This window comes from Taurulus bubalis, assembly GCF_910589615.1.
Source record: "Taurulus bubalis genome assembly, chromosome: 20".
In the NCBI taxonomy this organism is placed as follows: domain Eukaryota; kingdom Metazoa; phylum Chordata; class Actinopteri; order Perciformes; family Cottidae; genus Taurulus; species Taurulus bubalis.
The window spans coordinates 13,960,142-13,973,748 of record NC_136608.1 but is presented as its reverse complement, the minus strand read 5'-3'; the positions used below and the strand labels follow the sequence as shown (position 1 = coordinate 13,973,748).

Here is a 13,607-nt window from a genome sequence, read left to right as displayed (position 1 = left end):
ACCACATACAAACAACTACCACCAATGTGAATGCTTCATAGCAAAAGGTTTGAAAGGACCTCAAAGCTGGTGCAGGGCGATGCTCAGAGGGGAGGGGCTTGGGGAAAGCTTATCCAGTAAGACACGGGAAAACCGGCAGGGTATGATCTTAACGGCGAACTTGGACAGAGGTGGGTCTGCGGTGCTGAAAGATGCAGGTGTGGCTACCGTGCAAAAGGTACAGATGCAACATCCCTCCTGGTACACATACTAAACCAGTATCCGGTCCTCACTTCCCATGCTGGGCAAAAAGGGTGCAGAGAGAGCTTCAGGGGTGCAGGTCTTCAGTCCCATCCCAAAGGCTACCAAGGGAGCAGCGGAGTTCGTATAAATGACATGCTGTCAATCAAGGTACAGCTCCGAGAGAAGATGGTGGGGTTAGGGAGGGACTGGGAGGCGGGGAGGGAGGGGCGCCGTGTGTAGGAATGAGAGGATCTCAGCCAACAAGCTTAGTTACACTCAACCAAGTCTCCCATCTTTTCACCTCGGGTGGAGACGTGGCTAGTGTGCTAGTTTACCTCCCTTTGTTTGCCGTCGCTGGTCCAGACATAGACCGAGTGATTACACTCACCAGGCGATTAGACGCGTCGTGGTAGACTCTCGTCACTCAAATCCTCGAACTGCCTCAAGCGCAAAAGCTTGCTTGCGAGCTAGCATGCTTTACAGCAAGTCAAACGAGCGCAGGCAGCCATGAGAACGACAAGTCAGCCTCCCTTTGCTTCTTCGCTTGGCCTACTTACTGACAAAGTGCCACAGGGAGAAGGGGCTACAGACGGGCTGCTCTAGCACCACGGCGCAGGCGGAGGTGTGGAGTGGCTGACGCTGCTGCTGCTGGTGATGGTGATGGTGGTGGTGCTGGTGGTGGTGATGGGGGCACATATTCATCCGCCGAGTCAGGACACGGCGGAGCGGGGAGGCGTCGGCGGAGGAGGACATAGCACACGCGGCGGCGGCCCGGCGACCCGGAGTTGGCGAGCAGGAGAGGTCGCCGAGGCTGTGGCAGCGCTCGGGCACCGCGCCGACCTGAACCCGGGGGGATCTGGGGAGGGTGGCACAGGCGCTGGCGTCCTCCACTGGATCCAAAGTTTGGAGTGAAATGGAGGAGGTTTGGGAGAGGGAGGAGAGAGAGCCTCACTGGAATGTACACAAAGTGTAACCACGGAGACAGGCTCTCGACCACTACGTTTCTATGGAAACAAATCTCCACTTCACCAGTCCAGACAGTTTTTTTTTAATCTCTTTTTTCTAGCAGTGCATCCTACTGCTGTGGCTGGTGGTGGAGAGGGAGCACTGGAATCAGGTGGCAACAAAACCAGTCATTAAACTAAAAATAATGAGTCACATTCAAACCCACATGTTCACCATTCATACGACCAACAAACATCATCATCATCATCATCATCATCATCAGCCCCAGCAGTTTGACTGACGCCTGAGAGCGAACCCATTGTTGAGTCTCGCTGTCAATCAACAGAGAAACAGCCTTGTTCCTAATGAGGAAATAGGAGGGAATTGATGTTGCTTGTTAGCAAAAAAAAGCCTTAAGGGGGAAAGAGAATCCTGTTTTTGTTTCATATCGTGCAGAATATAAATGACATAAGACTGTCAATTTATATGAAGAGGCTCATTATAAACCCTGAAATATTCCGGGCGCGCAGATCGAAATGTTTGAGTTCGGCCTGGATCTTAGTTTTTAATTCAGGTTTCTCAAGTGTTACACGGTAAATGTTTGGACAGTGAGTTATGAATTCGGATGTGGACACGACGATCTTTAATTCTGGATCTGGCTCGTACGAGTTTGCGGTGTTACGTAAGCCACATATCTGTATGCAAAGCTTCATTCATATAAACAATTCACTGCTGCCACATCAAGTCAGTGAAGTGAGCGACATGGTTTGACTTGAGTAAGAGTTATTTAGTTGTAAAGTTGTTGTTGACTCACAGATTTCTGTGACTAGTTAGTTTTTAACATGAATATAATCCACCAAAATGTTTTCGACTGAGACTACTTACCTCAAATTCTCTTCATTTGCAAATAGATTTGGTTATAATACATTTGAAAATGTGCAATAGGTCAATGAAGCGAAAAAGACACTTTCTGGGGCCTGAAAAAAATAAATCACTGAAACTGAAATGATCAAATGACTAAGCTAGACTGTATCGACTTATATATAAACACACAACCAGACAAAAAGCATGACTATATTTCCTAATGACTGGGGTTCATCCTTTAAAAGCGCCGTGGTCTTACCTCTGAAGATGGTGGGAAGGGGCAGTGAGGACAGACCCTGGCTTTGCATCTGCTGCTGCTGCTGGACTCTCCGTTTAGCCTCCAGGACTGGGTTCTCAAACTGGGTCCTTCTATTTATATGGCTATGATGATAAAAACAAAAAAGACGAGAGATTTCAGATTTCCCTTTCTCCTGCTCGTTTAACTTAACCCCCCCCCCCCCCGCCTCCTCTCAGCAAAGATCAGACCTAAAAGCCCTGGCACTACAGCAACTATTGCTGTGATGATTAATTAAACGGTCGGTCCCACAGATTATGTAACAGACATGCAGAATGGCCTAGCTGAGCAAAGAAAAAAAAGAAAAAGAACAAACGACTGACTCTGGGCTTTTCTTATGAGCAGAGTAATGTGAATCAGAGACTGGGAGGAGACCTGCACACGGGACAGTGGCTTCCTCTAACGTCCCACGTCGTCCTTAATTTAGTTTGCAACTTGGAAGGTATAGCCAACGACTACAAATAATCTAATTTGCCAGTGTGAAATAATTAGTCATCATTAAGATGCTTTCCTCACTGTCTGAGGCTACACACACACACACACACACACACATTGTCGTCTTCCTCTCCTTATCTTTTAATGAACACCCCAGTATCATGGCGCTAATTACAAAACAGCTTGACTATATTTCTTACATTGTTACATAATTTCAAGGTCTGGCAACTTCTTCTTTCATGATATTAACATGACGACAAAGCGAGAGAGAGAGAGAGAGAGAGAGAGAGAGAGAGAGGTGTAGTCAAGTGTCATTCTGGAGGTTTTTCTTTCGCAAAGTCGAAAGCCGAATGACTCCCCCTGCAAGTCTAAAAATAGAGCCGCGTCCCCGCGCCCCAAAGTGGAGAGCATCCAGCCAAAGAAACGACACCTCTGAACAGAGAGGGGACGTTCAATACGCAGCACATGCTACTGCAGCAGGTGCTGTGGAGATGCTGGACTTAAAAAAAAAAGAGTCACTGATCTCTGCTCGTGAGCTAAGCCACGGATTTAGATGCAGTGAGTGTTTCCGACAGGAGGATCACACAGAAATATGGATAAGCACACAGAGACCAACAAACTTCCTCCACATGCAAACAAACAGCGAGCCGTCAGCAGGCAGACGGAGAAGAGGGAGAAACTGCTTCCTGGCTGCAGAGCCGTGCTCTGAAAAAAGGAATATGATTAATACAGCACCACCGGGCCACATTGGAGAAAGAAAAAAAGAAGTCAAAAGCAAGCCGTTGCATATTAAAGATGGAGCCGACTTACTCAACATAGTAGCTGCCGTAAATGGGGTCATCGATTTTCTCCCAGCCGTACGGAAGCTCTGTGAAGAAAAAAAAAACACACACACAAAGAAAAGCAGCAGTGAGACGACAATAATGAAGGTTTGTTATTATTCAATGAACTTGCAACAGAATATTGATCTTACATGAAAACATCTTTGTGGTGGAATTAGTTTACAGCATCGTTTTATTGTCCTCTAATTACCGGGATTTTGATGGTGTGATAACGTGTTCACCGGAGGGCCGTTATTCACACTCGTGAATATTCTGAAAAGTCGTATCTTTTATACAATAATAAAAAATAAATAAGTGTGATGGCCACAAGATGTAAGATTAAAAAAAACATAAAAAAAAGTGTTTTCTCAGCAGCTCAGCTTGTCACATTGATTGATTTAAAGAGGCTATAGTCGCTCTTTTAAAGCTGCGCATCAGATGCATCACTCTCCAAGAAAGAAGTTGCAAAATAACACCAAATATTGATAGATCTAGTGTCTGAAGTTAAATCAGTGAAAGATTAATGCCCTGCATCTTGTCTGTGCTGTAAATATTGGGTTTTGATGTGAGATCGTTGCCTAGATTAAGAGCTTGAATTAGAACGTGCACAAACCCCCCCGAGGGTGTTGAACCTTCACAGGAGCGACTGGAACACATTTCTGTTGGTGGGTTGACAACGCAATCGCCCACAAATAGCACGCGACAGTCAATTATTGACGAAAGACAGACGGATCAAAGAGCAGAAATGCTGCGAGAAGAATCTGAATGGCACGTTTTTCAAAAGTACGGATGTCGATGCTCGAACTTTGGATTCGTCGCTTTAAAAAAAGACAAAAGTGTGCACACGACAACAATAAATGGTGCCATCATGACTAAGCAAGAAGCTTGTTTATTAATGAACACACATGCAAATGAGGCCGAGGGGAATGTCATTAGTTTTGCAGGTTTTTGTCACAGGCCAAAGTGATGGCGGCGGTAATTGAAAAGCGGGATGACCACTCAAGTTATTAAGAGTTCATTTATTCTCTCGGGACCTTTAAATAACTGGAGCATCTTTCACAACAAATCTACAGTTCACAATAGTATTCGATTTCACTCAGAAACACAAATTTCAACTTGTTATTGACTCTAGAAGAAAAGTCGAGGATCGCCAAGGTCATCGGGGTTCCTCCTCTGGGACACCAGGAACCCCCCAACAAAAAGTCACGGCAATCCATTCAACAGTTGTTGAGATATTTTAGCATCTTAGCGTGGCTCCAAAGTCTCGCTAAGATGCAGTGAATAGCTTTGACTTGGCATTTCCAGAGCGGCCGGCAACGTCTCAAAAGAACTTTATGAATTCAAGGTCACGGATGTTTCTGCTCCCTCGGCCTCTTTCCGTGTGTGGACACGCTGCCTTTGTTCTCCGTGATCAAAGCTGAACTTCCTCAAGCCGCTCACAGTCGTCAGTCACACTGGACAGCATTTTCAAAAGCGGCCCTCTCCTCTTTCCTTCTGCCCACAGCTCGCTGATAAAACACATCTAGAAGGAGGACGCCTCCCCTTTGCTTTCCAGGATATGAGCAATTTGCATTATAAGCATATTCCCAAATGGAGTTGTTTTAGCATAATAGTGTGATCACTGAAAACCGAGATTGGGGGGAGGGGACGCAGCCCCTGCTGGTTGAGCATCTAAAGCTGAATCGAGCACCAGAGCTCGGGGACAGCGCGTTCCAGTGCAGCTCCGCTACCAAGCAGGCCGGCTTTGATTAGTGACAACGCGGAGTTAATCAGGATGAGAGCGGAGATAACGGCGGAGGAAAAAATGCTTCCTAATCGGACCGGGCGGGATCAGCTTGTGAGAAAAAACACACACGCAGGCAAAGCCGTACACCAAGGGCGACGCACTCCATGGTCACCGCATGCATCCGCTACTACTGCTTTGGCCTAGTTTGCAGTTTGCAGACTCCAGAGGGTCCCATCCCTCCCACACGGAGCAGGAATATCAAAACAATGCTGGTGCATTGCTCGTGCACGTGCCATATGCTCCTCCGAACCCCGGCCCCCCCCCATCCCCTCAAAACAAACGATTAAACTTTCAGTAGGACGGACTATTTTTTGCCTGCGCACTCACTAAAAGGCGCACACGCACACACACACACACGGTTGTGAGTGATATAACAGCGCGCTGTTGCAGGATGACAGCCCACGGGAATACCTCCTGTGAACATTCCTTAGCCCCATCTCCACTCATTAAATATGAAAGAGTGTTTCATGTTCTCACCTTTACTGGGTGTCACGCACGCACACACACACACACACACACACACACACACACACACACAGTTACTTACTTTACACGAGCACACACTTACCCTCCCCTTCATTTTGCATATGCACACACACACACACACACACACACACAGACGCACACAAATGCGAGAGATCAAAGGACTGTCGTGCATTTCAGCAGTCTTCCTCTGAAAATGATATTTCCATTAAAATGTCCACGAGATGAGCTGCAGGAAGCCAGAAACGTCTGCGCTTTCAGGAGGAGGGGAGGCCAGGGTTTAGTTAACCACTCGGGGTCTCGCTCATTTCTGTCAGTTACGAGGATGTTGTACTCATCATGGAATCTGGGAACGCCAAGAAAGAAACACGAGCGATCAGACAGATTGTCAACAAGACGACGAGCTGATCCAAACCGGTGAGAGGAGTCGGTGTCTCCCACTCTTAGAATTTGCAAACATGTGGCTAACACATGTCTGATGTCTTTCTAATAGACTTCTAATGCTGTTTTTCTAAATAACTCAGACTATAGAGGTGTAAAAGAATAGGCTCAACTCGAGAACCTTTGATCGAAAGGCCGAAAGACCAAAGATTTGAGAAAAAAGATGTTGAGCATTTCCAGAAAAGGTCAAACTATTCTTCGAATACAATGATATCATGAAAATATGTTTTCGTAAACCTTAAATATCTCTTAAATCTTCTGCAGCCACTTCAAATCAAGAGGATTTACCTCTTGAAAAGAAGAAACAGCACACTACCTCTCCTTGAAATCAAAAGAGTTGATTCTTAAGAAACCAAAAGGCTATAAAAAGAGACTCCCATGTACACAATCCAGCCGCACCAAATGCTGCTACTCTTGTTTGGCTCCGCTGAGTGTCGTCTACAACCTCTCTGTCAGCAGCCTGCGATTGAGAGCTAACTGTGTGTGTGTGTGTGTGTGTGTGTGTGTGTCATAGAAAGCCAGCACTGCTTTCCACCGCCATGCTGCATGCGTCCACGGAGGAAATGTCAAGCCGGTGTGAAATCTCCCGGCAGGAGCTGTGTATGACGAAGCGGGTGGAGAGAGATGTTTGCAATCTCCTGTCATGCCGCGACATCCATCCTGCAGTCGCAGGTGGAGGGCCGTTTACTGCCAGCAGGAGGCATCCTGGCATCTTCCCCCCAAGATTTCTCTCCCCCAGCGCCACTCAATGATATCGCTCCTCTTCACCTTATTTCCCCTCCGTCTCCATCGCGACGTCCACCTTCCTCAAGCATCCTCTCATCCTGCATGCAGTCTCACAGACAAGCTTGTGCGGTTTTTTTTTTTCTTCTGTTTTTTCTTCTTCTAATTTGGTCTGAGGAACAGGTTGAGAAACCACACACAGACACTGCGGTTGTTTACTCATGTCCTGTTTCCTTTTTTCCATTCGTTCTTTTCATCCCTCCATTGAGGAGGAAACCGGCTGAACCGAAATTTCAGTAATTTGAGCCTTTTAAGGTCACCGAAAATAAATATTAAAGTCCCTTTTGTTTCTCTCCCGAACTGGGCTTCATTTATTATGTCACCTTTGAATACGAGCAGCGAGTTTACTGTGAAAAGCATATCACCACTAATGAAAGTGTGGGCTGGCTAAGGTGTGATGTTCAGGAACGCTTATTTGAGAACACACATTTGGCAGTGGAATATATATAAACTTAACCGTCTTATACATTTAGGCAGTGGTTCACACTCACCTGCTGCAAATTCCTTTCTTTGCAAGTACAATCCCACCACAATTATCTCAACCTCAAACTGAGAGCTAAAGTCTCTCAAATGCCACCGCAGACAAAGAGCACGTGCCAAAAGTTACAGCACTGGCCATCTGAAATGTCACTGAAATCACAGACTTAGATTGTATGGTAGAATGACTATGATTTTGATATCCCATAACCTGAAATGCTCAGTGCACAGTGGTTGGTTGCTCCTTTGATCAAACCTTAGTAGAATATCTTAAAAATAATTATTTGAGCTCACTTTCTAACTCCACACCCCCAGATTTCATTTTTACATTTTCAAACTTGTATTCGTCAAACTATGAAGTCACTTGAGGCAATTTTTCCCGGCTTCCCACAGCGCCTACTGGAGCTACAAAGGCGTTATATGGTTTCTTACATTTCCTGCACAGTAGTACTTCCCAACACCTTTAATTTAGTTGAACTCTAACTTTGTCTGCTGTAGGAGGTGATCTAATGGGCATCTTGAGGATAGACAGATAGGTAATAAATATAACAGCAGGGTTTTCACAGAGGTTCATAAAATATGCTGTTTGGCTCAAACACACTTCATCAGGTACGGAAATCTAAAGACATGAATGGACGTAGTTTTTAGAAGATGAGGCCTGCGTGGAACAGTAGGCTCTCATTATCGTCGTTGAGGAACATCAGACGCCTGAATATTCAATGTCCGTGTGCTAAATGGCTGAAGGAAGCTGGTGCCAGTCACTGATGGAGTCGGCTGCAGTTCAGTCGTACAGTTTAGCCGCATCAGACTGTCGTCTCCAACTAAATCTCAGCCGATAGATCAAACAGTCGGCTGTTGCCTGGTTGGTTATTAACATACCACACCTGTATGGAGATTCAATCAAATATGGATAAATGCCTGGACCGGCCACCGTGTCTATCGGAATATTGCGAACACTCGGGTTCAAGCAAGGTTGCAAAAATACTAAATAGACATGTCTATAAAACAACAGATAACATGAATTTGTCATCGTTATCATCATCAGATTGTCGTCTACAACTAAATCTCAGCCAATGGATCAAACCATTAACACTTCACCCAATCAAATATGGATAAATGAACACTCAGGAAGCACGATTGCAACAAATAATAAATAGATATGTCTTAAAAACAACAGATAATATGAATTATTTTAATCCAAACACCCGTCAAATTGTATTCACAACTAAAGGACCTTATATCCACCCTAAAACAATGGAGCACAAAACTTCATGAAACTTTATGTTTTCTCTTCTGATGTATCTCCTAGCCTGTCCTATCATTATTATTAATAGGCATATGCAATATTTTTAGTATAGGTTCATTATGAAGATAATGCCCCATGAGTGAAATGAGGCATTACATGCAGGTATTATTTGTTCCCACAGCAGAGACAGAACCAGCTGCCCGCTCGCCCAACAGAATATTAATACACCCGGACCACCTGTGAATTCAATTCCCACCATGTTCAACATGATGTATAGAGCTGTTTGCAGACAAATTAAGCCATTTATTTTGAGATTATCCAGGGTTGCGGGTCCACCGTGAAGATCAGCAGATATTCTACTGGTGCAAAACCTCCACTAACCTTCTGCGGCTCCAACAACCCCGACTGTGTAAAAAGCAAACAGGACAGAGTGCTTGATGACGCTCTCTTTGAGTCTTCCGCCCTTTTATTCTCATCGCTAGCATTTATCTTAGGCCGTGCTAAAATTACCGATGGACAGAAGTAAATATTTCCTCAATCAGTATAAGCCGTGATTTATAAACTCGGCTCCGTGCTCAGTCAACAAAAGGACCGTTCCTGCATCTGTGCGGATATTCACCGTCCTGCCTGTCACAATCAAAAGCACAATCAACAAAGCTGTAAAGAAAAAGACGCTGGCCGGCCTTGTCAGAAGCAATATCTCTGAGCTTGTTGTTGGTTCAGCGTGAGCTTCTTCTGTTTCACTCGAGGGGAGGGGAGGGGGTGAAGAATAAACGGTTGTTAAAGGGACAGAGGCCAGACCATGGAATGATGAGCCTTTTATGTCACCTGAAGGCCACCGTAGTTCTCCGACCTGCGAGCAGAGGGGTATTTAATTAACTTGCTGCAGTCTGCCGCTTCACCAGTAGATGTCACTAAATCCTACGCGCTGCTCCTTTAAAGTCCCTTTATAAAAGTAATCGAACACCAAGAGACTGTAGGATAAAAATATGAGGCGTATCAGAATTGTAGGACGCCATGGACATAACTGCCCATCGATTGATGACCATAGATTTAAACAAGATTCATGAATGTCAACTTTTCGCGTTAAGACATTCTTAAATTGCACAGCGGACACAGCTGAAGACTTGACCTGAGACTTGAAGACAGTTCTGTATCTATGAGGCTCCAGCATGTGCTCACACATGCTCAGTCCTTGCACATGTTACTGCTGCAACTATATTCAGCATGCAAAGGCTCCGTGAGGACAAGTGCACAAGCTCAGTCATACTAATGATGTCAGATGATCGTATATCTGTTTCGTGTGTGATAAAACTACACCGGCTGGGACAGGGCTTGGCATAGATTGATGCACTGACATATACCCTCATATTTTCACATCTGAAGCCAACTGACATTAACCACGAGTGCAATTATTATTTTGTTCCCCCCGCACCGGAGAAAAAGGCTCATGGTTCAAGACTCTTAGAAGATCATTAACAAACCAATACATCTCCACTGTGACAGGAAAAGTCAATGCAACAGCCACGGCGCTGACAACAAATCAGTTAATTGCGTCACTTGCTGGCAACAGTGTTCTGCTCAATTTCAATGAGCTACACTTTCCCGCAACTTGTTTTTCCTGCTTAAAAAGCACCTGCGCTGCAGAGGAAAGCAAGTCCTTACATCCCCTCCACCGCACGGTCCCACTGGTCTCCGTCTCAGACAATAGTTCTGCTCCAGAATGAAAATGAGAAAAAGAAGAAGAAAAAAAACAGAATTCTTGTAGCTTATCAGGACATTCCAGGGACAGAAGGAGACGTACTGAACTGTGACCTGGCACTTATTCTCTACTCTTTTGCCTCCCAAAAAAGTTGGGGCTTATTTGGCAAGCTCTATGTGAAAAAACTCCCCCAACAACTTACAGCTGCACCACAAAAACACGCACACTTTCTCCTCTTCCACCTTCCATCTGCAATATTGCTCTACTGAAGCCTCTCGCTGTCCCTGTGGGGTCAGGAGTGGAGCAGAGGAAGCGCTTTTCTTTGTGAGACCCTTTATAAGGTTTTAGGTTTTTTTAGGTTTTATAGGACAATTACGTAAAGTAGCTTGTTTTATAACAGCTTCCGGGACGCTGTCGATGAGATAGAAGGATGCATGAAGATGAATTGGATTCTAACTCAATTAGAGTCAAAACAGACAAATTACAACATTTAAAAAGATAAATATCGGATGGTGGTGTTAAAAGCAATTACATGATTCTGCCTTGCTTTAAATTGCTGAAGTCAACTCATCTTGCAACTTACTGATTGGAACGATAATTTGAGCATAATCAAATCCTAACATGTCAAATTACATCAAATTAGGCAGACAGGTGGGGAATATGGATTCAATCTTCTAACACAATGTATGCACAGTAATTGCATAGCCGTTGAAACAGTCACTTGATTAGTCAATTGACAGAAAACTAATCTGCAACAATTCTTGATAATCAAGTATATCTTTAAGTAATTTGTCAGGAAAATCTGGCAAAAGAATAATCAATCATTTTCTGGTTTTGGACTGTTGGTTGGACGCATTTAAATGTGTTCTGGGAGATTATAAAGAGCATCTTTTGATTTCTGGAAATTGAGAAACAGGTTGTAAAGAAAATAACAAAATTGGAAGTTGTGCAGCATATTTTAAAGCTACTTAAAAGACATGAAAAACAAACAAATCCAACAATGCATCAGTCTGCTTCTCAACAATTGGACTTCCCTATCCCATGTGTGGCACTGGGCAGTGAGCACATTAATCCCTCCTGAAGTTGTTAATCTTGAATACAGTAAACAAATATATATGATATAGTAACATACAGCAACTTCCCCAAACCAGCTGGACACTGTAGTTTGCAACAAACATTACTCAAACAAGAGTAAACAGCATATTTGTCATGGACTATTTCCAGCTGTGGATATTTTTGGCAGCAGGGCTCGACTCAATAATAATAAACTGACGTGCCAACGTTAATGGTGCATGCGTTTTAATACGACAATGGAAGTCTGCGGCATACGCTACAGTGCATCAAGGTTTGGCAACATAAGTAATACATGTTGGGGATCAATCCATATACTGTGTACAATATGAAAAAGATTGTCAGCACTATCCTTTCACTGGAACGTAGCCAGAAAGACCTGGAAAAGATATCGCTTGATATCACGATCACCAAATCCCACGATACTGAATCCTCTGTCATGATCTTGATATCGTGTTGATTTATCACCTAGCTAAACTTGGCATATCAGCTGGCTTTGATGCACAAAAAAATCCATTGCAGCTAATCCACACACACACACACACGCTGACAGCTAAATCAGCATGCACGCATCTCTCTCTCTCACACACACACACGTCCTGCCACGCAGTCTTTTTGAATCCTCCTCCCAATCTCCAGGCCTCAGGCATGCTCTGCTGGGGATGTTCTCAAAATACACCCATCAATCATTTTGCAGACAGCTTCGCCTGGCCCTCCACGCTACTCCGCTCGCGACGGCTGCAGGAGCCTCAAGGTGAAGGAGGGCGCTGCGTCTCTAATCACTCACCTGTAGGACTGCACACACACACTCACACACACACACACGCGCGCGCGCGCACTGTGGAACCAGTGTGTTCTCGCATTCAGTGTCCCCTAAAAAAAAAAAACGTCCCCCTCCATCCAAAAAAGAAAAATCACAAAAAGTCTAAGGTTCCACTGAGGTGGCTAAAAGGACAAGGGAGAGAACAGGAGAGGTGACATTTCCAAAACGGGAGCCTTGTAGCTTCCACATGGACACACACGATGCATCACACACAGAGGGCGGCTTTTTTTAAACTGAGAAAAGAAGATGGAGTAAAAACACAAGCGCCTGCTTTATGTCCCTTGGAGGGAGGACAAGATCGGTGAGTGTGAGCCCAACGCCAGCTTCGTGAGAGACGAGAATAACTTTTGCCTGTGAAGCTCCTCACATGACCGGAATGAAAATTCCACGTCCAGCTTTTCATACGAGCGAAGTCAGCTGGGACGCAGGAAGACAAAGGACGCCTCTAATACGATTAAAATCCTTCAAACCTGAGCGCCATCAAAGGTATAATCCCTCTATGTGACTACGTTTGTTCCCATGTACAGCCGGTGCTTAGCTCTCTTCCGGATGTCGTCTGATGAAACATGCTGAAATAGTGACGAAAAATAACATCTTGGAGTTTTGTCTGATTTTAATTCACTTATCAGGGCGGGATGCTCGCTACCTGGTTTGGCAAACCTGAGGTGAAAAACAGGTGGAGAAAGTGAAGAATACAGTGAAGCAACAACGGGGATGCTCGGTTTTTCCTATTTCTCAGCCAACAAATATTTGGCAGGACAGGTGGAGGGAGAGAGCAACTTCAAGAGTGAGGGGAATTAAAGCAAACAGCCAGGTCCTGTTTGCCTGGCCTAGTTCTATTCGTCGACTAAAACAAGAAGAAGAGGAGACAGGAGGCCAAGTGGGAGGGGGACAAAGATGGTTAGGAAGGTGGGAAAGATGGAGGCAGAGGAGAAAAACATACATAGTGCGGGTTATGTAACAAGGTGTCTGCGATGTCAACGGCTCAGTCTTCACTGCAGCCGCCGCTCCTTTGAACGCGTCGAACACGCCGGCGTTCAACATGAGAGGGAACAAGTCGTCTTCACCAGCGGTGGAAGCGTTTACTCACGTATTGCATTTAAGTGCAATTTTGAGGTACCTGAGTATTATTAGTATAATTCCATATTATTTCAGAGAAAATGTCTGTACTTTTTACTCCACTTTCTTTGATACAATTACCGTCACTGTGATG

General features: G+C 44.8%; 1 protein-coding gene across 1 annotated transcript in view; it reads right to left on the bottom strand.

The window, feature by feature from the left end:
• Positions 1-13,607, bottom strand: part of magi2a (membrane associated guanylate kinase, WW and PDZ domain containing 2a) — a gene marked incomplete at its 5' end in the record, with an annotated part of 181,374 nt that overhangs the window by 38,143 nt on the left and 129,624 nt on the right. The window contains 3 exons of the mRNA XM_079236290.1: positions 780-1,112; positions 2,291-2,412; positions 3,572-3,629. Of these exons, the coding sequence (XP_079092416.1) occupies positions 780-1,112; positions 2,291-2,412; positions 3,572-3,629 (513 nt within the window). The remainder of the gene's footprint in view (positions 1-779; positions 1,113-2,290; positions 2,413-3,571; positions 3,630-13,607) is intronic.